Genomic DNA, 22,832 nt, shown 5'->3' with positions numbered 1-22,832 from the left:
AATGACTAACACTTCTTTACCTCGAGGATTCTTTTGTTTTCCAAGGAATAATGGCCATAGAGGAGAAGGGAGGGGGGGACGTGGTGCCAGTCACGCACGAGATCGCTGGCCAACGATGGCCAATCAGAGAGGTCGCTTTGTTGACGAGCGCCTCGCTTTACTGCAGGCCTGTAGCTTAACGCTAAATAGAATCACCTTCAAAAACACGACCGTGCTCTCTCTTCTACATCCAGGTTTAGCTCAGTCCAACAAATAACGAAGCGATTGGCATCGTTATAAAACGGTACACTGACTCAGATGGACTAATTCCATTTTCTCATGCATATGCAACGCTTACTCACCGTTTGAAATGTTAAATCACTGTTCGACATGTGTGCACGTCCTTGGAATTGGAGTACAAGCAGGGCTTTGCACTCCTTGTAATCACCCGCTTGTAAAAGACAATGTATGTCAGACCGAGTAAAGCTTCGTTAAAGCACCCAAGACGTCTGTTTTAAGCTGCATGATGAAACAGTGCTGAAAAGTGCAGCCATTTTGAATGAAAGATCCATCCAGTGTTTGTGTACCGTTGCAGAACTACAGGGGTGGCCCGCCACATATTTTTCACCCTCACATTATCCAGAGTGTGCTGCCTATTTTTGATATGTAAATCAGATGTTGGTCAGTGTTCACTGAGGTGCTTTGTAATGTTTGCAGTTTTTTGCAGTTCTCTCTGTTGTCAGTGACCTTCTTATTTCATACACAGCTGTGGATATAATGTTGTCAGTGTAAGCCAAATAGTCATTCATTCATTCATTATCTGTAACTCTTATCCAGTTCAGGGTCGCGGTGGATCCAGAGCCTACCTGGAATCATTGGGCACAAGGCGGGTATATCAATCAATCAATCAAATTTTATTTAAATAGCGCTTTTCACAACAAAAAGTCATCACAAAGCAGCTTTACAGAGATCCGGGTCCAAGCCTCCTGTGAGCGAACCAGGGGCAACAGTGGCAAGGAAAACCTCCCTCAGCACACGAGGAAGAAACCTTGGAAGGAACCAAGACTCATACGGGGAACCCATCCTCCTCGGGTCGACACCGGAGACGCAACAGAGAACAGAACAGAAGTAAAAGTGAAGTGATGACAGATGAAGGGGTTATAGTAATGTGAATGTAGTATATTAGTGAAGTATGAGGTGGTCAGTTAAAAGTAGGTGCAGAGTTAATTTGAGATAAAACAGCACGGCCAAGCGTGATAGTGTAGAAGAGACAAGGCCAGGATCGTGTACAGGACACAGGGGCTGGATCAGGGCAACACCTGGAGAGCAGCAGGACGTCTCAAAGCATGAGAGAGTCAGGAGAAAGAAAACCAGACAAAGGGCACAAATATAAATACAGAGGTTAGTAGGTTCATGGTAAAGAACGGGCAAAATTGTCCTGCGAAAAAAGCTTCCACGGGTCAGGCAAGAGAACCCAGCGACAGACGGCGTGTTGGTGGTTACTAGAAAGCTAACTAAAAGAGCTGTAGCTATGGTCATATGACCGGGTTAATACAGAGCAGTGATAATATGAAAACCAGCTCTAACACCAATAGAGAAGGAGTAACCTGAAAGTGAGTGATTAACCAAAAGCTTGTTTGAAAAGGTAGGTTTTTAATCTAGATTTAAAGATTGAGAGTGTGTGGTCAACCCCCCTGGGGGTGGCGCCAGTCCTTCACAGGGCAACATAAGCCAAATAGTTGAAAACCAAAATAAGTTAAAAAAAAATAATAATAAATTGGCCCCAATTTCATATGAAGGCATGTGGCACACAGCTCCAGAATCTCAGGGTCCTGGGTTCAATCCCCATCTCTGTATGATATTATCCAGGGGTGTGAGTGACAGGGTGAGTGTGTAATACTGTCTCATGCACTGGCACCCTGACAATGCCCTGTCCAGTGTGTGTTGCTGCCTTGTGCAAATGATTCCAAACAAGCTTTGGACTCGCTGATCAGGATGAAGTGGTTGCAGAATATGAATGAAACAGTGTATGAATGAGGTGAGCACCCTGATCTACATAAATCACAGCCAAAAGAACTAGCGTTACACTGATGTAATAAGTCCCACCCATAGACGAAAATCTAAAAGCCCTGCTAGGTCAGCACTTGCTGCAAGTTTTGCCTCATTTGGCCTTATTTTTTTGACGGCATAAGCAGCACAGTGCATGAAATGAGAAGGTTATTGAAATGTCCAAAGTGGCAATGTGGACTGCAGAAACACTAGCATGGGTTCTCATCATGAAGGCAGAATTGCACAGCTGATGGCTCATAGCCCATTGCAGAGTGAAAACTGAAAAGGAAAAAAAACCCACTACAACTGTGTTTCTGGGGATTGGAGGGAAAATAAAAGTCGTAAATAAAATTTCAGTCATGTTCTCACTCTCAGTGCCTCCCACTCAATCTTCTGTAGCTGACAAAATAATAATAATAATAATAATAATCAAATCATAAAAACAAACTAACAGCTCGAGCCACAGGGAGGAGAGAGCGGCAGAAGGCTTGAGCGTGATTAGTTTCCCTGACTAATTCTACATTGTCAATTAACTGGAGCCCTGGGCCACTGGAGCCCTGCCTCTTGCCCTTGTTGGACGATAGACCAGTGGCTCCAAAGCTGATTTACAGAACTGTGGGTACACTTGGCTGAGGAGGGAAGCCAAGCGCTGAGACAGGGTCACCGTGACATAGCACAGAATAACCCCAAAACACACCGTTTGTCCACCAACTTCTGACACTCACTGTACGTACATGTACACTGTATGTCCACTCCTTTACCAGTGAATTCAGCGATTTATAACGTGCACCCGTTGTAGAGGTGCCAATGCTCAAGGCCAGTATTGAGCCAGAAAGGTATAAAGCTCCTGGAGCTCAAGCCCTTCAAGATGGACACAGGAACTGTCAAATATAAATGTTGTGAAATGTGTCAGCAGGTCTATATAACAACATAGGACACCTCTCTCACACACAAACCCACGCTCACACATACACCATCCTCACCTCGAACAGCCGCAGCACATTGGCCACCATGATAGACACGGAGCTGGCTGAGGCTCCAATGACGCCCACCACGCGCTCCGGTTTGCGGATGATGGGCTGCTCGCCGTTGGAGCAGCGTATATCTGATGTGTCCTTCTGGATAAGAGCCTGGACGAATGTAAGTGACTGCTCCAGGGCGTAGGTGTCCCGTGAGCATGTGTCCAGGATGCGGGCGCCCAGTGTGATGTTGGGCAGGAGGTCCGGATCACTGTTGATCTGGTCCAGAGCGTACAGCATGGCCTCCATGCGGTGGATGCCCTTCTCCTTCTTAATCTCTCCGCAGGGCAGGCCAGAGGGGCCCTTGGCGTGGACAGGGAACAGGCCGCCTAGCGTGATGTCCCCGGGGATTTTGATGGAGTGCGGATGCGAGTGCTGATGAGCCCAGGCTGGACCCAGCCACGCCCACAGTGTCCACAACAGCCATGTGCTACAGTGCCAGCTGCTCCACCTCAGCAGGCAGGCAGAGCGCTGTCGGGGGTCCAGTAAAGAGAGCGAAGAGGGGGGAGTCATGGTGCGGTGGGTTCTTACAGCATAGTTCATCCACTACCCCAGGAACCTGTGAACAAGAAAAAGAAACTCAGCAACTAAAGAATAAACTCGTGTGGTGTTCATTCAGTTATTAATCTTCCATAAATTTGTAAACAGCTCCCCCTAAGAAAAGCATTGTCCAACAAAATGGCCACTGTATCAACACACAGAGTGAAAGCCACCACAAACAGCCACATGTATGGGCTAGAGTGGGGTCTTATGAAACCCCCTCTACAATTGTTCAACCCACCACTTTGATTTTAAACTGATCTGAAGCCTTCATAAAGCACAAGTACATCCAGAGAACACAAGGCCTGAAAGCAGGCAGATATTCAGGTGACCCCTAAAATGAGATGATCCAATCTGCTCTACACACTGCATCCGCCAGCAACCTGACCGCTATCACAGGGTCAGTGCCAGTGAATGGAGAGTATTACGGCAGATGGTAGAGCCTCGGGGAGCAGAGGCGGCCAAAGAGCACTGGCGAAAGTCACCAGTCAGATTTATACTAATGGCATGATCAGCTGCAGAAACACTGCTTTCACCAAGGTCTGGAGGTCAGGGAAGAGTGGAATGAAAGAAAGATGAAGGACCATCGGACCAGCAGTTGAGAGGGATACAGAGGCAGAGACAGAGAAATACGAAGTATTAAGGGGCAAAAAGTAACAGGTGAAGAAAGAAAGACAGAGAGAGAGAGCGCAAGACAGATGAAAGGAGATCAGTTCAGGGTCACCAGCATCACTCCAATTCTTCCCAAAGGTACTGGAAGGAGTACAGTCCCACTGCTCAAAAGTCCAACGCTGGAGGGCTTCATACCCCTCTGGCAGACTCTTTGCATTTGGCATGGTGACCTTAATGGGCGCAGCAGGTAGTGTCGCAGTCACACAGTTCCAGGGACCTGGAGGTTGTGGGTTCGATTCCCGCTCCGGGTGACTGTCTGTGAGGAGTGTGGTGTGTTCTCCCTGTGTCTGCGTGGGTTTCCTCTGGGTGACTGTCTGTGAGGAGTGTGGTGTGTTCTCTCTGTGTCTGCGTGGGTTTCCTCCGGGTGACTGTCTGTGAGGAGTGTGGTGTGTTCTCTCTGTGTCTGCCTGGGTTTCCTCTGCGTGACTGTCTGTGAGGAGTGTGGTGTGTTCTCTCTGTGTCTGCCTGGGTTTCCTCTGCGTGACTGTCTGTGAGGGGTGTGGTGTGTTCTCCACGTGTCCGCGTGGGTTTCCTCCGGGTGACTGTCTGTGAGGAGTGTGGTGTGTTCTCTCTGTGTCTGCGTGGGTTTCCTCCGGGTGACTGTCTGTGAGGAGTGTGGTGTGTTCTCTCTGTGTCTGCCTGGGTTTCCTCTGCGTGACTGTCTGTGAGGAGTGTGGTGTGTTCTCTCTGTGTCTGCGTGGGTTTCCTCCGGGTGACTGTCTGTGAGGAGTGTGGTGTGTTCTCTCTGTATCTGCGTGGGTTTCCTCCGGGTGACTGTCTGTGAGGAGCGTGGTGTGTTCTCTCTGTGTCTGCCTGGGTTTCCTCCGGGTGACTGTCTGTGAGGAGTGTGGTGTGTTCTCTCTGTCTGCGTGGGTTTCCTCCCACAGTCCAAAAACACATGTTGGTAGGTGGATTGGTGACTCCAAAGTGTTCATAGGTATGAGTGAATGTGTGAGTGTGTGAGTGAATGTGTGTGTCTGTGTTGCCCTGTGAAGGACTGGCGCCCCCTCCAGGGTGTTTTCCCGCCTTGCGCCCAATGATTCCAGGTAGGCTCTGGACCCACCGCGACCCTGAACTGGATAAGGGTTACAGATAATGAATGAATGAATGGTGACCTTAGGCTTGTGCACAAATGAATGTCTCAGGCGTCTGCGACGGATGCCACTCAGAGTTGCAGAATTCATAGTTCATCAAGGTTATCGTGTATTCTGGTCAACATTTTCTTTCTGCTGAGTGTAAAATCTACATTCTCCAGACTGTGTGTTCCTGTTAAAGTGGAAACACCCAACAGCAACCTTTGCTGTTTGCTTGCAAGCTGTATCCTTTCAGCACGTGTGCTGACGTTATTCCAACAGCTTCAGCCCCAGAGCCACTGCTCTTTTGCACACGCTGCCTTTTGATAGCATTTACAGTAGGCAGTGGATATTGAATTTGTCAGCAAAACCAAATCTTGCCAGTTTTATCACATTTTCCCAGTCCTGAGGGTTGGTGGCTATGCCAACGAGAGAGGCCTCCTCCCGCTCACGTCCCTTAAAGCACAGCTCGCCTGATAGCAATCTAAGTGAAAAACTGAATATGAAATTTGTTCAGTAATATGTCTCCCTTTCTCTCATCTGCAATAAGAGAGCCCCACTGCGATCAGGAAGCTGGTGGATGAAGTGTGTGTGTGTGTGTGTGTGTTGTTTGTGTGTGGTGCAACAAGCTGTCATCCTTCTCCTGGAATGAAAAGTCATATTTAATATTGCAAACTAATTGTTTTGAAAGAGGTTTCATCACTCGCCCAGGCCTAATTGAATTCCCCCTCTGTAAACTGGCACAAGCTCCGAATCAGACGCTAATGCGAGGAGACGGGAGGAGAGGCGAGGCTCTGGTGCAAACCTCGTAAATATGATTTTCCTGCTGATGGAACATCACTTGGAGCCGCTAAACATAATGGAAGGTTTCAATAATGCACGCAGGCACTTTTCTTGTTGTTGCGATGGTGGCTTATAATAGGCAGCATATTGACTGTGTTACAATGCGCCCATTGTGGAGTGGCAGTAAACACTGCAGCACAAAACTGGAGGATTTTCTCCACCAGCACAGGGCTCTTATCACATTCAGAAACTCAGAGTGGGGAAGAATGGAGAAATGTGGGTCGCGCTTCATGGCGATAGCTCCCTATAGCCGCGGCTGATAGCGAACTAGCTGGAGCAGTTTGCTCTGTTATCAAGCGCATATGAACTCAGACTAAGATTAGGGTCAAAGCTAGGGTTTGGTGTTTTAATAACTCTTACTCAAAGCTCACTCATAATAGAAGATAATGGGTGTAATTCTGTCTGTTTAATTGTTAATGAAAGAAAACATTCACTTAATGGGAAATGTGCTTTAATCATAGCGGTGCTTTAAGCACTACCATGAAATTGAGCACACACACACAGTAATTAAGGTACACATACCCTGAGCAGAGGGACTAAGCTGGGACTCTTGCAGTGATCATACACACACTAATGATTACAAACACCCGGAGAGGCCGGCATTCTCTCAGTGCCTGGGAAGAATTTGTGAGTTGCTCAAAGACACTTCATTTGTGGACACTGAAGGATATTAAAGTGCTGTTCCTTCACTCCTCTAACCACCATCATATGCTGCCAGCCCACTTCTCAAACATTGTAGGCCATGCCCTCATGTAGCCAAACGTTTGTGGCTTGTCTCTCTTGGCTGCACTAACAGGTTCTAGTCTTCTAGGAAGTCTTTAAAACATTTGGGTGTGGTACTGATGTAATGACTAGTTCTGGCTCAAAAACAGCACTCCAAACTCCAGAGAATGCTACACAACCCAGAGTCGGGGGGCTTTGTTTTTACCCCCCTACCACTCTTACTCCTGTTTGACATGGTGACTTTAGGTGCATGTGCAGCCCCATTCCATTCTAATGTTCAGTGATCTACTATGAAGCTGCATATCAGGATGCTGTAAGTTCATTCATCCATTATCTGTAAGCGCTTATCCAGTTCAGGGTCGTGGTGGGTCCACAGCCTACCTGGAATCATTGGGCGCAAGGCGGGAATACACCCTGGAGGGGGCATCAGTCCTTCACAGGGCAACACAAATACACACACACCTACGGACACTTTTGAGTCTCCAATCCACCTACCAATGTGTGTTTTTGGACTGTGGGAGGAAACCGGAGCACCCGGAGGAAACCCACACAGACACAGGGAGAACACACCACACTCCTCACAGACAGTCACCCGGAGGAAACCCACGCAGACACAGGGAGAACACACCACACTCCTTACAGACAGTCACCCGGAGGAAACCCACGCAGACACAGAGAGAACACACCACACTCCTCACAGACAGTCACCCAGAGGAAACCCACGCAGACACAGAGAGAACACACCACACTCCTCACAGACTGTCACCCGGAGGAAACCCACGCAGACACAGGGAGAACACACCACACTCCTCACAGACAGTCACCCAGAGGAAACCCACGCAGACACAGGGAGAACACATCACACTCCTCACAGACAGTCACCCGGAGGAAACCCACGCAGACACAGGGAGAACACACCACACTCCTCACAGACAGTCACAACGGAGCGGGAATCAACCCCACAACCTCTAGGATCCTGGAGCTGTGTGACTGTGACACTACCTGCTGCACCACCCGATGCTGTAAGTTGAAGGACTATATATGAATGTTAAGGCATGTAGTGTGTGTAAAGCTGCTGGTGATAGGTCTTTGTACCTTGATTCCCTTCAGCATGAAGAGTAAAGCCATGAGCAAACTACTTCTAACCTCCTGATGGTATAACACCTTGAATGACAAACTCTCCTCCACATGAACAGCACATGATGAAGCCTGTGTTTATGTTCCTGACATCCACATGAGGTTCAAAGGCAGAAACCCCAGCATAAAGCATCAGCACATCAGAGACTGTTAATATGACCTAGCCGTCAGTAACGTGGCCACTGGTGATCACGCTGGACTTTGGAGCCTATTTCTAACTCATCCATCACAATTTGTCTCCCAACGCAGCCCCTAAACGCTTTTATCTAAAGCTCTGCAGCACTGTGTGAAAGCTGATCAATGAGGAAACCTAATTTTCAGGACAGCTTTCTCCACAGATGGATCGAACCTGCTTCATATTCTTCAGTTGTTTATTGTTTGTCTCTCCACAAATCCAGGTAATCCAGTTTTTCAGAAAAAAAATATTAAATGCCACCCCTCCCTTTCATCAGCCGTGCAGCAGACGGTTAAAACAAATGACCTCAGTGTGGTTTACATGCCCCACCAACTCAGCTCAAACCTGTTGTGTAAACCTAGTACTTTATCTACTATTAAAAATGAAAAAAAAAAAAAACTCTAATAATTGGTTGCCATTTTGGTGGGACATAAAAAGTCCTACTCTTCCTTTAAATAAGGAGCACTGAGACACACATATTCACTCAAATTGTTCACTTTCAAGAGCTAGAAATAAGGGAAAATGATTGTTGACTGTCGTATTCTCAGTAGGATTCCAGTGCAAAAACATGAAATCATAAGCACAACAATGGCAACCTACTAGATTTTCCTTGTAAAAAAAAATGCCCAATCAATATTCTATATTCTCTGTGATATCTAGGCAGTCATTCCAGGTTAGGGCTTCAGGAGCCGTACTGAGGGCCTAATGTGTCAAATGCGCTTAGCAATTTTTATGGTCAATATATTATCCCAGAAATTCATTCATTCGTTCATTGTCTGTAACCCTTATCCAGTTCAGGGTCGCGGTGGGTCCAGAGCCTACCTGGAATCATTTGGCGTAAGGTGGGAATGCACCCTGGAGGGGGCGCCAGTCCTTCACTGGGCAACACAGACTTATCCTAGAAATGAGATAAATTATTATTTTCATCTTAAGATCAATTTATGCCATTGTTATAATGATAAGACCATAATAATGCAGTCACGCCCCTTTAAATGGCAATTTTAACAAATATGTAAAATATAAATGAAAAAAAACAACACAAATTAATGGACATAACGCCCCGAAAAGGCCAAGAAAACATAACACAGTGACTGACTGTGTACTGTGATACTGACCTCAGTATCTTTCAAATTAAACAGAGGAATTTACATAAAACGGGGGCACGGTGGCGCAGCAGGTAGGTGTCGCAGTCACACAGCTCCAGGGACCTGGAGGTTGTGGGTTTGATTCCCGCTCCGGGTGACTGTCTGTGAGGAGTTGGTGTGTTCTCCCTGTGTCTGCGTGGGTTTCCTCCGGGTGACTGTCTGTGAGGAGTGTGGTGTGTTCTCCCTGTGTCTGCGTGCGTTTCCTCCGGGTGACTGTCTGTGAGGAGTGTGGTGTGTTCTCCCTGTGTCTGCGTGGGTTTCCTCTGGGTGACTGTCTGTGAGGAGTGTGGTGTGTTCTCCCTGTGTCTGCCTGGGTTTCCTCTGGGTGACTGTCTGTGAGGAGTGTGGTGTGTTCTCCCTGTGTCTGCGTGGGTTTCCTCCGGGTGACTGTCTGTGAGGAGTGTGGTGTGTTCTCCCTGTGTCTGCATGGGTTTCCTCCCGGGTGACTGTCTGTGAGGAGTGTGGTGTGTTCTCTCTGTGTCTGCGTAGGTTTCCTCCGGGTGACTGTCTGTGTGGTGTGTTCTCCCTGTGTCTGCGTGGGTTTCCTCTGGGTGACTGTCTGTGAGGAGTGTGGTGTGTTCTCTCTGTGTCTGCGTGGGTTTCCTCCGGGTGACTGTCTGTGAGGAGTGTGGTGTGTTCTCCCTGTGTCTGCGTGGGTTTCCTCTGGGTGACTGTCTGTGAGGAGTGTGGTGTGTTCTCTCTGTGTCTGCGTGGGTTTTCTCCGGGTGACTGTCTGTGAGGAGTGTGGTGTGTTCTCCCTGTGTCTGCGTGGGTTTCCTCCGGGTGACTGTCTGTGAGGAGTGTGGTGTGTTCTCCCTGTGTCTGCGAGGGTTTCCTCCGGGTGACTGTCTGTGAGGAGTGTGGTGTGTTCTCCCTGTGTCTGCGTGGGTTTCCTCCGGGTGACTGTCTGTGAGGAGTGTGGTGTGTTCTCCCTGTGTCTGCGAGGGTTTCCTCCGGGTGACTGTCTGTGAGGAGTGTGGTGTGTTCTCCCTGTGTCTGCGTGGGTTTCCACTGGGTGACTGTCTGTGAGGAGTGTGGTGTATGCGTGTATTTTTTTTTTCTTTTTATTAAAAACACCTCACTAGACATATTCTTAGTCTAAGATGCAATGGACTGAATACCAGTGATAGGCTAAAAAGCACGTTTCAGTCAGAAAATCAGGGCTCTTTACTGAATGCCTCATTTTAAAACTGCTACATCAATAAAATTAATGTTAACATGGTTGTTAAATATTTAAATAAGTCATGTATTTTGCAACATCTCAAGAAGCCAACATTTGAGTTCTTGTTCCCTTAATGCTAGCCAGCTTCTAGAAAAGCTTTTCCCCCTCTTGTTTTTACATTTATAGGTCCAAATAGACCTAGCTTTAATAGTGAATGATCACCATTGATTCAGAGTCTTAATGGTCAAGCGTTCCTGAAAAACAGCACATCATTTACATGTGGCAGCCAGAGGAGCATAAACCTTTCAGCTTCTGCTCAGGGCCTCTGCTGGTTAGTGCTGAGGTGTTGGGCTCAGATCTCTCTGGACCTCCATGCGGTCAATGATTTTTGATCTACTGCAGCTCACACCACACCTGAAGTAATCATGGGCTGAAAGAACAGAAGTGGTGCGAGAGATGTGGACTGGAACGATGCCTCTGAGACTCGGATGGAAGTCCTCACAGGTAATGACCCGAGGAATGTATAAAACCAGCCACAACACCATTCCTATGCTTTTAACCAATGATGTGTCTTCCCTCGTGACCCATTCATTTGTGATTGTGTGATTATTTTACCAGAGTTAAGTGTCAGCACACAGGGCAGCACAATGCAGCATGCCAGGACCTGCTGTTAATAAGAATGACCTCCAAAAAAAAGTTGCTGGAGGGCCTCTGCTTTTGAAGCCTCATCCATCCTCCTACCGCTCCAGAACCGAGACTCCACAGTGTCAGATTCAGCACGAGGCTTTTACAATAGCTTCTCGTCTCCAAATCTACAGCAAATAGTCGCCATAAAACTCTCAAGAATAATTACACCCCTGGGCTTAACTTTACTTTAAAAAGTGCTTGGGAAAGAAATGCGGGACCAGGTGTTGCACTGCGTTTAGCTGCTCCTCTGTAATGTGGAGAAGGTGAGGAGACAAAGTAACCAAAACACTAGGAAGCAAAGGAAGCAGAACAGTTTGGGCCAGGTCAGTACTGTTGTGGTGGACAAGGCGGGTCACTGTCCCTGTGGTCAGTGTGGATCCCAGTGCCCAAGTGCAGAGACAGGGACACTGTACTGAACAAAATGCCAACGTCCTTCCTGGAAGTGAGTCAGTGTGGTCATGTCTGGCCTCCATATCATCCCCATCTCCAAATAATCTGGCTCAGTCATTCCCTCTTATCTCCTCTCTACCTAATAGCTGTATGGTGAGGGGATGGATAAGCTGTCATTGTAAAGTCCAGGTGGACGTTGGTGGGGATGGAGACTATACCCTAATGTCCCAAAGACTGTGAAGGTGTGGCGGAAGTATCATGAGTGGACAAAGGGAAAAAAACTGCTACTGTAGTTCTGTTTTGATTAGAAATAAAGTAATTATAAAATATATTATAATATGATGTGTGAGTTATCCTAAGATATAAAATATAAGCAAAAATATATTCTGAATTTGTTTTTAAAGGCTAAGCAGCAGCGATATGAAAGTGTCAAACAAATAAATACAGTGGAGTTTGAGTTCCTAACTTGTGTTTATTGAGAGTCAGAAAACATGTTATTTCTTACTAATTGAAGGAATAAGGTTTAAAAGACCGTTGCCCCCCCCCACTCCGTTATCTGTAGCTCATTTCACTGGCACTTTTCCAACAATATGGGCATGTAAGGACACCAACGAAAGGTGTTCAAGAGCCTCTGTAACATGGAGGTAAACAGGGTAAGGACACTCACTTCGCCTGTTTTAGTTGGTGTTAGTTAACGTTAGCTTGACTCGCTAAACTCGGTGGCTCAGATTATACTCGGCTACGTAGCTGCATTACGGAGGTTTATAGTGTCGGATGAATTCGAGTTCGACTTCGATCACATTTACAAGAATAACGGTACCTCTACATTTGAGTTTAGCTTATTGCTAGGCTATTGTCATGAATAATGTTGGTTATTTAGCTAGATACTGTCATAACAGTCAGTCATAACGGTGTTTTACCGCGGCGTTGTTCAGCTGTTGTCCACCAGTGACGTCACGGTCGCCTTCGAGAATTTCCGTAACGAGTTCGGGTTTTTCCGTCAATTTAATAAAATTGTCAGTTTTAAAGCAAATTAAGCTGCTATTTTCATTTTAATTCATACTTATATCTGTCAGTAACTACAATAATGTGGAATATTCATGGAGGTCCATTAAGTGGTGCTTAGCCTTTAATAAAACAATATGTTTGGTTTATTGACTAAAACAAGCAGATTATTACTATGGTAAATGAAGCAGAAGGGAGCTTATAAAGGGTTACGGGACACGCTCAGGGCTCACAGGTGCAGGGCATGACTACAGGACAAGATGGAAAAACACATAACAGTTTAAACCCCTGACAAAAAAACACCTGTACCAAGTGTATTTCTCTAAATACAGCAAAGAGTAGCTCCCAAGGTGCCATTTACACGGATGAAATACTCTCTCTGAAATAAAACAGGACTCTGATTCTAATTCTTCCTTAAGGATCCAACGTTCCAGTTTGTTTTTGATGAATCTGCAGCAGAAAATGATTTCAGAGTACACTTTCAAAAAGTGGTTTGGACAAAATCAGCCAGAGTGGTGGGGGTATGTCCCCAGTGTCACCAGTGTAAATTACACCTATGATTACTCGACTCCCTCGTATCCACTCTGGTGCACTGAAATTTCAGCCACCACAAACCTACTTGGCTTTTTTGTGGAATTCTCCATTCCACCTTAAATGATGCAGCATCTAAATTCTGGGGCCTAGTCGTGAGAATGTAACTGTCAGCAAGCTTCATTAATACTGCTGAGTGTGATAGTTATATTAATGCTGCAAATATGAAAAGGTCACTGCTATTGCCGTGCTGTGAATGATCTCAAACACAAATAACTTGCTCAGAGGTGGTCGTGTGGGGTTCCTGATTATTTCCTGCACCTCATCCATTGCCTACCTCAAGCATACCGCGTTTAATCATGTGGTTGTAACTTATTTAAAGCATGAGTGTGTATAGTTTGTTAGGGATGATAATATAGCATAATTCAAATATTATTATTATTATTATTATTTATATTAGCAAATATAAAACTGTCTTTCATTGCCTTTTCCTCATCATTGGGCACAAGGTGGGAATACACCCTGGAGGGGGCGCCAGTTCTTCACAGGGCAACACACACTCACACCTACGGACACTTTGAGTCGCCAATCCACCCACCAACGTGTGTTTTGGACTGTGGGATGAAACCGGAGGACCTGGAGGAAACCCACTCAGACACAGGGAGAACACACCACACTCCTCACAGACAGTCACCCGGAGAAAACCCACGCAGACACAGGGAGAACACACCACACTCCTCACAGACAGTCACCCGGAGGAAACCCACGCAGACACAGGGAGAACACACTACATTCCTCACAGACAGTCACCCGGAGGAAACCCACGCAGACACAGGGAGAACACACCACACTCCTCACAGACAGTCACCCGGAGGAAACCCACGCAGACACAGGGAAAACACACCACACTCCTCACAGACAGTCACCCGGAGGAAACACACGCAGACACAGGGAGAACACACCATGTATAGTTTGTTAGGGATGAGAATAAAGCATCATTCGGCAAATACAAAACTGTCTTTCATTGCTTTTTCCTCCATCAAAACTTTTGAGATTCTGTAGCAGCATTTCACAGACGTCTCTTCAGATATCTGGTCCCTGTCGCCACCCCTGTGAATAATTCTGACACTCCAGAACAGATGGTGGCCTTCTCCTTTAAGAATCCAGCCTGTTCTTCTTCTGAGAACAGTTTCAGTGCTTTCTGCAATGTTTTGAAGAAGCTGTGGTGGGAGATTGGGTGAAATCTTGGAAAATCAGCACATCCTTCACATCTAACAGGTGAAGAAGGCCGCGAGCTGAAAGCCATCTTCGGCTTTTTCCCCCCACACACAAGCCACCCAGACATAAAAAGCGAGTAAAAGGTGAATCAGCAGACAGCATTATTCTTTTCTCCACGCCTCTGAGGTCCAGGTTTTGTGTTCATTACAGCGGCTCAAAGCAGCTTCCAGCTGGCAGCTCAGCGATAAAGATCTGTGAAGTTAATGATGCTCCGTTATGGTGCAGACTGGGTGAAGGAGGTGCAAATTGGGTTCCCGTGGTCATTTTTCACACCGCTGTTCACAGTTTTTCAAGCAACAATCCTTTTCATTTCTATTTCATGTACTGACTCAATTCTATATTTACATTAGGACTTTGCTTAAAATAGGAATGGTACTTATTCTCAATTTCTTGCATAATTAAAGGCTCAAAACAAACGTAAACAGCCTGATTCAAAAGGGTTTTATGTAAATTCATTCATTCATTCATTATCTGTAACCCCTATACATTTCAGGGTCGCGGTGGGTCCAGAGCCTACCTGGAATAATTGGGCGCAAGGTGGGAATACACCCTGGAGGGGGCGCCAGTCCTCCACAGGGCAACACAGACACACACACACACACACATACACTCACACACTCACACCTACGGACACTTTTGAGTCACCAATCCACCTACCAACGTGTGTTTTTGGACTGTGGGAGGAAACCGGAGTACCCGGAGGAAACCCATGCAGACACAGGGAGAACACACCAACTCCTCACAGACAGTCACCCGGAGGAAACCCACGCAGACACAGGGAGAACACACCACACTCCTCACAGACAGTCACCTGGAGGAAACCCACGCAGACACAGGGAGAACACACCACACTCCTCACAGACAGTCACCCAGAGGAAACCCACGCAGACACAGGGAGAACACACCAACTCCTCACAGACAGTCACCCGGAGGAAACCCACACAGACACAGGGAGAACACACCAACTCCTCACAGACAGTCACCCGGAGGAAACCCACGCAGACACAGGGAGAACACACCAACTCCTCACAGACAGTCACCCGGAGCGGGAATCGAACCCACAACCTCCAGGTCCCTGGAGCTGTGTGACTGCGACACTAACCTGCTGCGCCACCATGCCCCCGTTTTATGTAAATTCCTCTGTTTAATTTGAAAGATACTGAGGCAGAATTGTTTATAGTGCAGCTGATAGGAACCAGACATCTGACAAAGGGTTTAATCTCTTCAAACACAGACACAGAAAGTTAGCACATATATTAATCGTGTTTTTTCAGTGGAGAAGCAGTACATGCAGGGCTTTGTAAAGCAAAGTAGTTCCTTACAGAGGACTTTCCTATTTCACATATCTGTGTGTGTCTGTGTGTGTGTGTATTAATGGTTAAATTACACAACACCACAAGCCACATAGAAAAACACTGAAAGACAGCAGTCTGGACTGTGGTAAGTGGTGACTATTCCCATTGTTCTTGAGTGTGAACAGAAATTATAGTTGGTTGTTTATGAATAAATTAGCCCCTCAGATGTTTATGGAACACAAGCACCATTTAGCATCTCGACATGAGCCCTGTTCCACAACAGGGCGCTTCTGTGTGGAAAGAGGAGGGTTGTACTGTAAACAGTCGTGGCATTTCTCGACTCTAGCACGACTAACTGTTCTAATCATGTTCTCTGAGGATGTGGAATGTCACGTGGAGAATTTATGTCAATTTCTGTGGAATGTGCAGGCGTTAAAGGCCAGTAGAGTTTTTGTTTAATGTTAATAGGCCAAGAAACGGAGATACAATTTTGTAGCACTCATATGACGACAGCGTTGCATTCATCTGCTCATCTCTGTCGTCTTATGACAGTGGACTGTACTGTACTGTACTACAGAACAGAACACCCATGTGGAAGGGGGGTGGGGGAGTGTAGGAAACTTTGAGAAAAGCCAAGAGAAAATCTAAGACTGCATTAGAGAGAGAGATGCACACCTGGTTTGACTGTTTGAAGCGCTGCAGTGATTGTGTATAGCTTCATAGATTGTGAAAATTTCCACTGCCCGATATCACAATATTTCACTCTTGGAGTTAGTTGCTAGCTGTGAGTGACATGCAGTTTTTGCATGCACCATCATACTTGGATCTTGAAAAAAAAAATCCTGCATTTTTTAAATGTCACAATTAAATATCATTCATTCATTCATTCATTATCCGTAAGCGCTTATCCAATTCAGGGTCGCGGTGGGTCCAGAGCCTACCTGGAATCATTCGGCAGGAGGGGGCGCCAGTCCTTCACAGGGCAACGCAGACACACTCACACATTCACTCACACACTCACGCCTACGGACACTTTGGAGTCACCAATCCACCTACCAACGTGTGTTTTTGGGCTGTCAGAGGAAACCGGAGCACCCGGAGGAAACCCACGCAGACACAGGGAGAACACACCACACTCCTCACAGAAAGTCACCCGGAAGAAACCCACGCAGACACAGGGAGAACACACCACACTCCTCACAGACAGTCACCCAGAGGAAACCCACGCAGACACAGGGAGAACACACCACACTCTTCACAGACAGTCACCTGGAGGAAACCCACGCAGACACAGGGAGAACACACCACACTCCTCACAGACAGTCACCCGGAGGAAACCCACGCAGACACAGGGAGAACACACCACACTCCTCACAGACAGTCACCCGGAGGAAACCCACGCAGACACAGGGAGAACACACCACACTCCTCACAGACAGTCACCCGGAGCGGGAATCGAACCCACAACCTCCAGGCCCCTGGAGCTGTGTGACTGCGACACCTACCTGCTGCCGCCCACAATTACATATCGCAGAAATTAAATATCGCAATATCAATGATATCCCGTATCGCACAGCCCTAAAGGTAACATGCATTTCGTCATATTTGTCATTGTAAAATGTGAAATAAAATGTGCCTTCCCACAATCCATGGCAGTGAACACACACACAATACTACACTAGGGAGCAGTGAACACACTTAAAGTAGTGGGCAGCCACCCCTAGTGCACAGGGAGCTGCTGGGTGTAAGGTGCCTTGCTCAACAGTGCTCTAGCCCTGACCAGAGGGAGGAGGACAGCGCTGTTCCTTCACCCCCCCAGCCCTCAGTTTTCCTGCCAGTCGTGGGGATCGATGTGTCAAACCTCCAGTCCCAAGCCCTTTTCTCTAACCATTAGGCCACCGCTATCACAGATGTTGACTAATGTTGTTGTTAGGATTCTGGTCCAAGGAGTCTCATTGTTACTCAGCCTGGGAATCAAACCCCAATCTTCTATTAAAATGCGGTTCTGTTATCCACTGTTGTTCTGGCTTCTCACAACTCATCCATCAGATCGTGAGGACACTAATGTGGCTAATAGTCCAGATCCCTCCCCTACTGTATCCCAGGCTCTCTGTCCAAGGCTCCGGGGTCAAAAGGGCAGAAGCTCCTTCACCTAATTCTGTATTTTACCACAGCCCTGTAGTAGACGCTCATTAAGCCCTGCTGGAACTGAAGCTGCCCTGGGGGGCGAAGCTGATTGACCAACTCCTCAAAGCTCTCACACTGCACTGAGCTGCTGACCCATCATCCTGCTCCAACATTAGTGTAGGCAGAACACCAAATCTGGACCTTATTATAATAATGTTCAGTGACCACTATTTTTAACCCTATGTTCATTGCTTTACGCCAGATACATATTTCTTCATATGAAATAGCTTCATCGTAACATTAGCGTTTCCATTCGCTCCACTGACCACAGAGGAGCACTTTGTAGTTCTACAATTACAGACTGTAGACGTGTTGCTCTGCATACTTTTTACGCCCCTTTTTCAATGATCAGGACCTCCACAGAGCAGGTATGATTTGGATGGTGGATCATTCTCAGTGGATCAGACACAGCAGGTGCTGCTGGAGTTTTAAACCCTCTGTCCACTCATTGTCCATGCTGTGAGACACTCCGACCTCATGAGACAGTAGCTCATCCTCAGTCCTTCATCAGTGGACACAGGACGCCGTCCACAGGACACTGCTGAGTGCAGCTGCTCAGTCCAGCAATGACCACCGAGAGCTTTAAAAACTCCAGCAGCGCTGCTGTGTCTGATCCACATGAACCAGTATGACTGTTGTGGTGTGGTGACCTCCGTGGCGGTCCTGCTGGGGTCCCGACCATTAAAGAACAATGGTGAACGGGAGCTAACAAAGCATGCAGAGTGATAGAAGGACTAAGCTCTGTGCTCCTGTGTGGTCAGTGGAGCTGAGAAAATGGACAGTGACTGTAGAAACGAGGAAATAAATGAAATGAAAGAATAAATGGAGCAAGAAAGGAATAAATTGACAGATTAAGGTATCACTGTCTTACTACGCCTTTGTAATGATGCAATGTCTGAACACTGGAGAAATAAATACCTACATCAACAGAACACAGCACTCATTATCAGCTCGGATCTGTTTATCTCTGAAGTTCACACCCTTTTATATCACTCCAAACTCTTCTTCTCCCTTCTCTTCTGTGAATCCCTCACTTTTCGAGAGGAAAAGCTAATTGTGTGACTGTGGGAGAGACTCATGAATGGTGGGCTGTTGTGTTTTTGGGGGAGAATGCAGTGGATCCCCCTCTCCTGCTGTGTGTGGTTTATCTTACAGCAGCACAGCAGTGTTCTCCGCTCTGAATCAGAGAAATTCATGCAAAGCTTTAGGCGGCAGCAGTGCATCATCCTCTGGTTTTATGTGGATTAGAGATAGCTGCTCATCACCAGATACTCCCTCTGTGCGCTTTACAGTCGGACAGCTTTCAAAAGCACCGTACAGAGAGCTCGCGAGGAGAAGAGCAAAGAGTGGTTGAGTCCTTGTGCCAGACTCCAAACCCTGCATTCAACCTACTTCTTCTGTGATGATATTCAAACAGTAAGACACTCTGGAAGTGTCCGTTTAAGCTCAAACACTAGAGCTGAATCTCAAATATTCTCCTCCAACCGACGTAGCTCAAAATGTAGTGGTGCACTATTTAGGGAGTAGGGAGCTGTTTGGAACAGAGTGTAGTTTAGAGGAAAGAATCAAATACAATACACACACTTCTTTCCCACCTGCATTCCAGCTCCTGTTTCACCTTTTTATTCGTCCCGTGATGCACCAACCAGTGTCTGAGGACTCTCACTATTAATTTGCCTCTGTCTACAGTCTCTGTAGTGGGGAGTAGAGGAGCTCATATTTCCGGAGTCCCTCTGTTCAACTCGATCCATGTTTGTCCGATATTGCATCGACACGAAGCATTGTTACGTTTCCGGGGAGGTGTGCGTGAGGTTACGGGGTCGTAGAGTCTGGCACTGGGTACACAGTAGGGTTCACGTCTACAGGGGACATACACATTGCTTACTGCCTGAATTGTGAATGCTGTTGCAGGGGGGTGGGGGGCACAATGTCAGGTCTGTATAATCTCTATAGAAAAACATATGTCAATGTAATGAAGCACTCTGGAGCATCTACACTTGACCCTAAAGCACCGTGCCTATGATGAAGTGTATGAAGCCCCCCAGTAGAGTGAGCTGTGGCATGGCGTCCCCTAAAATCGTACAGCTCCGTTCCATATCTCTGCCATGGGTTCTAGTGGAAATTAGAGCTGAGAGAAATGGAAGCTGGAACGACACTGCTGTTTCTCCCGAGGTGTCCAAACTTTTGCACATTGATGGAGGAATGATGCTGCGTTGTGTTATGACTCACACTGGTCTAGGTCTTTAGCCTCTGGGCAACAGAGCTAGAGTGGACATGCCTGGACATTTAGAAACTGTCCACCAAGAACACTGTTTACAACAGGAACAAAGAGCTTCAGAATAAATATAATCAGCCACAACATTACAACACCCTCCTTCTTCCTGCATTCATTGTCCACTTTATCAGTTAAACTCACCAAACATTTTGTCCATCTGTCTCTCTCTCTCTCTCTCTGTCTCTCTCTCTCTGTCTGTGTCTCTCTCTCTGTGTGTCTCTCTCTCTCTCTCTCTCTCTCTCTCTATCTCTCTCTCTCTCTCTATCTTTTTTTCTCTCTCTCTCTGTCTCTCTCTCTCTCTGTCTGTGTGTCTCTCTCTCTGTATCACTCTCTCTCTCTGTCTCTCTCTCTCTCTCTCTCTATCTATCTATCTTTCTCTCTCTCTCTCTATCTATCTTTTTCTCTCTCTCTCTGACTCTTCTCTCTCTCTCTGACTCTTTCTCTCTCTCTCTCTGTCTCTCTCTCTCTCTCTCTCTCTCTCTCTCTCTCTTTCTCTCGCACTTTGTCCATCTGTTGCTCTGCATTTTTATCAGCTCACTCACACCCTCTTCTGCAATGGTCAGGACCCTCATAACACCACCACAGAGCAGGTAGGCTGGGGCTACTGTCTCTGACTTTACGTCTACAGGTGAGTGTGTCTCACAGAGTGGACAGTGAGTGGACACAATGTTTAAAAACTCACCCCTGCTGTGTCCGATACACACATAACAGCGCAACACACACTAACACATCTGTGTCACTGCAGCACCGAGACTGACAGACCACCCAATCATAGCTGCTCTGTGGGGGTCCTGACCATCGCAGAACAGGGTGAAAGGAGACTGGGGGGAAAGTATGCAGAGCAACATGTGGACTACAGTGTGGAACTGTAGAACAGGAAGTGCAGCTGTACGGTCAGTGGACAAAGAGTGTAGAAGAGGTGGCTTTATTGTTGTGGCTGATCAGTGCATGGTCAGTTTAGCTTTTCGGGTTTTTGTCCGATGTCACATTTTCTATATTTTTCATTTGTAATGGAACAGACAAGGACTCTGCTGCAGTGGATAATAAAATCAATCACTCAGTCACTCAGTCAGATCCTGCCAGAGTGAAACATATGAAGTAAACTGACCCTCCACGTGCAACTGACACATTTAGTTACTTTTCCTCGTGAGAATTCCATGCAAAAGCCTTGTTTACGAACAAACGCTCACAGCCACTAAACACACTGGGGTTAAAGTACTGAAGTATGGAACTAAGTTCAAATTCTGCTCCCTCACCTCTGCTGTCCATTGCGTCCAGTTGAGATGAAGTCCACGGACTGTGATCAGCTGCACGAGCGCCTCATCGCCTCGTTTAGTCCTCGGATGTGTCTGAGCGCGAGAGAGACAGAGAGAGAGAGAGAGAAGCTGTGGATCAGCAGAGAAAGCAGGGGATCAGGTGAATGTGTGACGCTCCCGCGCGCCTTTCTGTGTGTATGAGAGAGAGAGAGAGAGAGAGAGAGAGGGAGGGAGGGAGGGAGGGAGGGTGATGAAGAGGTAGGGAAAATGAAAATACAGAGATGGAGAAAAGAAAGATCGGAGAGATTTGAGAGATGGAAATGATAAGTGATAAGTGAGGAGAGAGAATGATAGAAAGAAAAAAAATGAAGGGGACAAGAGAAGAGAGTAAAATACAGAAGGTGAAAGAGAGAGTGAGTGGAGAGAGAAATGCTAGGTATCAAAATTACAGAAAGATGGAGAGAGAGGTTGAAGGCAGAAGAGAGTTAGAGTTGAGGACAGATAGAATGAAAGAATGAATGAAAAATGAGGAGAGAAAAATAACGGGGAGGGAGCAAGAGGGGTGGCACAGGAGAGAGAGAGCGAGAGAGAGAGAGAGAGAGAAAGCACTATGGAAGAGAAAGAGCAGGGTTGTAGAGAGGGACTGAGGAATAGAGTAATTGTTGAAATGAAAGACAAGGAGAGAAAGAGACCTGGCATGTGTTTTTGGAGCGTGGGAGAAAACCGGAGCACTCGGAGGAAACCCACGCAGACACAGGGAGAACACACCACACTCCTCACAGACAGTCACCCGGAGGAAACCCACGCAGACACAAAGAGAACACACCACACTCCTCACAGACAGTCACCCGGAGGAAACCCACACAGACACAGGGAGAACACACCACACTCCTCACAGTCAGTCACTCGGAGGAAACCCACAGAGACACAGGGAGAACACACCACACTCCTCACAGACAGTCACCCAGAGGAAACCCACACAGACACAGGGAGAACACACCACACTCCTCACAGACAGTCACCCGGAGGAAACCCACACAGACACAGGGAGAACACACCACACTCCTCACAGACAGTCACCCGGAGGAAACCCACACAGACACAGGGAGAACACACCGCACTCCTCACAGTCAGTCACTCGGAGGAAACCCACACAGACACAGGGAGAACACACCACACTCCTCACAGTCAGTCACCCGGAGGAAACCCACACAGACACAGGGAGAACACACCACACACCTCACAGACAGTCACCCGGAGGAAACCCACACAGACACAGGGAGAACATACCACACACCTGACAGACAGTCACCTGGAGGAAACCCACACAGACACAGGTAGAACACACCACACTCCTCACAGTCAGTCACCCGGAAGAAACCCACACAGACACAGGGAGAACACACCACAC

At 47.0% G+C, this 22,832-nt stretch overlaps 1 protein-coding gene across 1 annotated transcript in view; it reads right to left on the bottom strand.

Moving 5' to 3' along the window:
• grm6a (glutamate receptor, metabotropic 6a) overlaps positions 1-21,553 on the bottom strand; it is a 79,975-nt gene extending 58,422 nt beyond the window's left edge. Inside the window, exons 1-2 of the mRNA XM_066644167.1 lie at positions 21,422-21,553; positions 3,012-3,606 (exon numbers count right to left, since the gene is read on the bottom strand). Of these exons, the coding sequence (XP_066500264.1) occupies positions 3,012-3,590 (579 nt within the window). The 5' untranslated portion in view covers positions 3,591-3,606; positions 21,422-21,553. The remainder of the gene's footprint in view (positions 1-3,011; positions 3,607-21,421) is intronic.
• Between the last annotated feature and the right edge of the window lie 1,279 nt (positions 21,554-22,832).

The sequence above is a fragment of the Hoplias malabaricus genome, chromosome 14 (assembly GCF_029633855.1).
Source record: "Hoplias malabaricus isolate fHopMal1 chromosome 14, fHopMal1.hap1, whole genome shotgun sequence".
Classification (NCBI taxonomy): Eukaryota; Metazoa; Chordata; class Actinopteri; order Characiformes; family Erythrinidae; genus Hoplias; species Hoplias malabaricus.
Note: the sequence above shows the minus strand (reverse complement) of the source record. Positions and strands in the feature narration are given on the sequence as shown.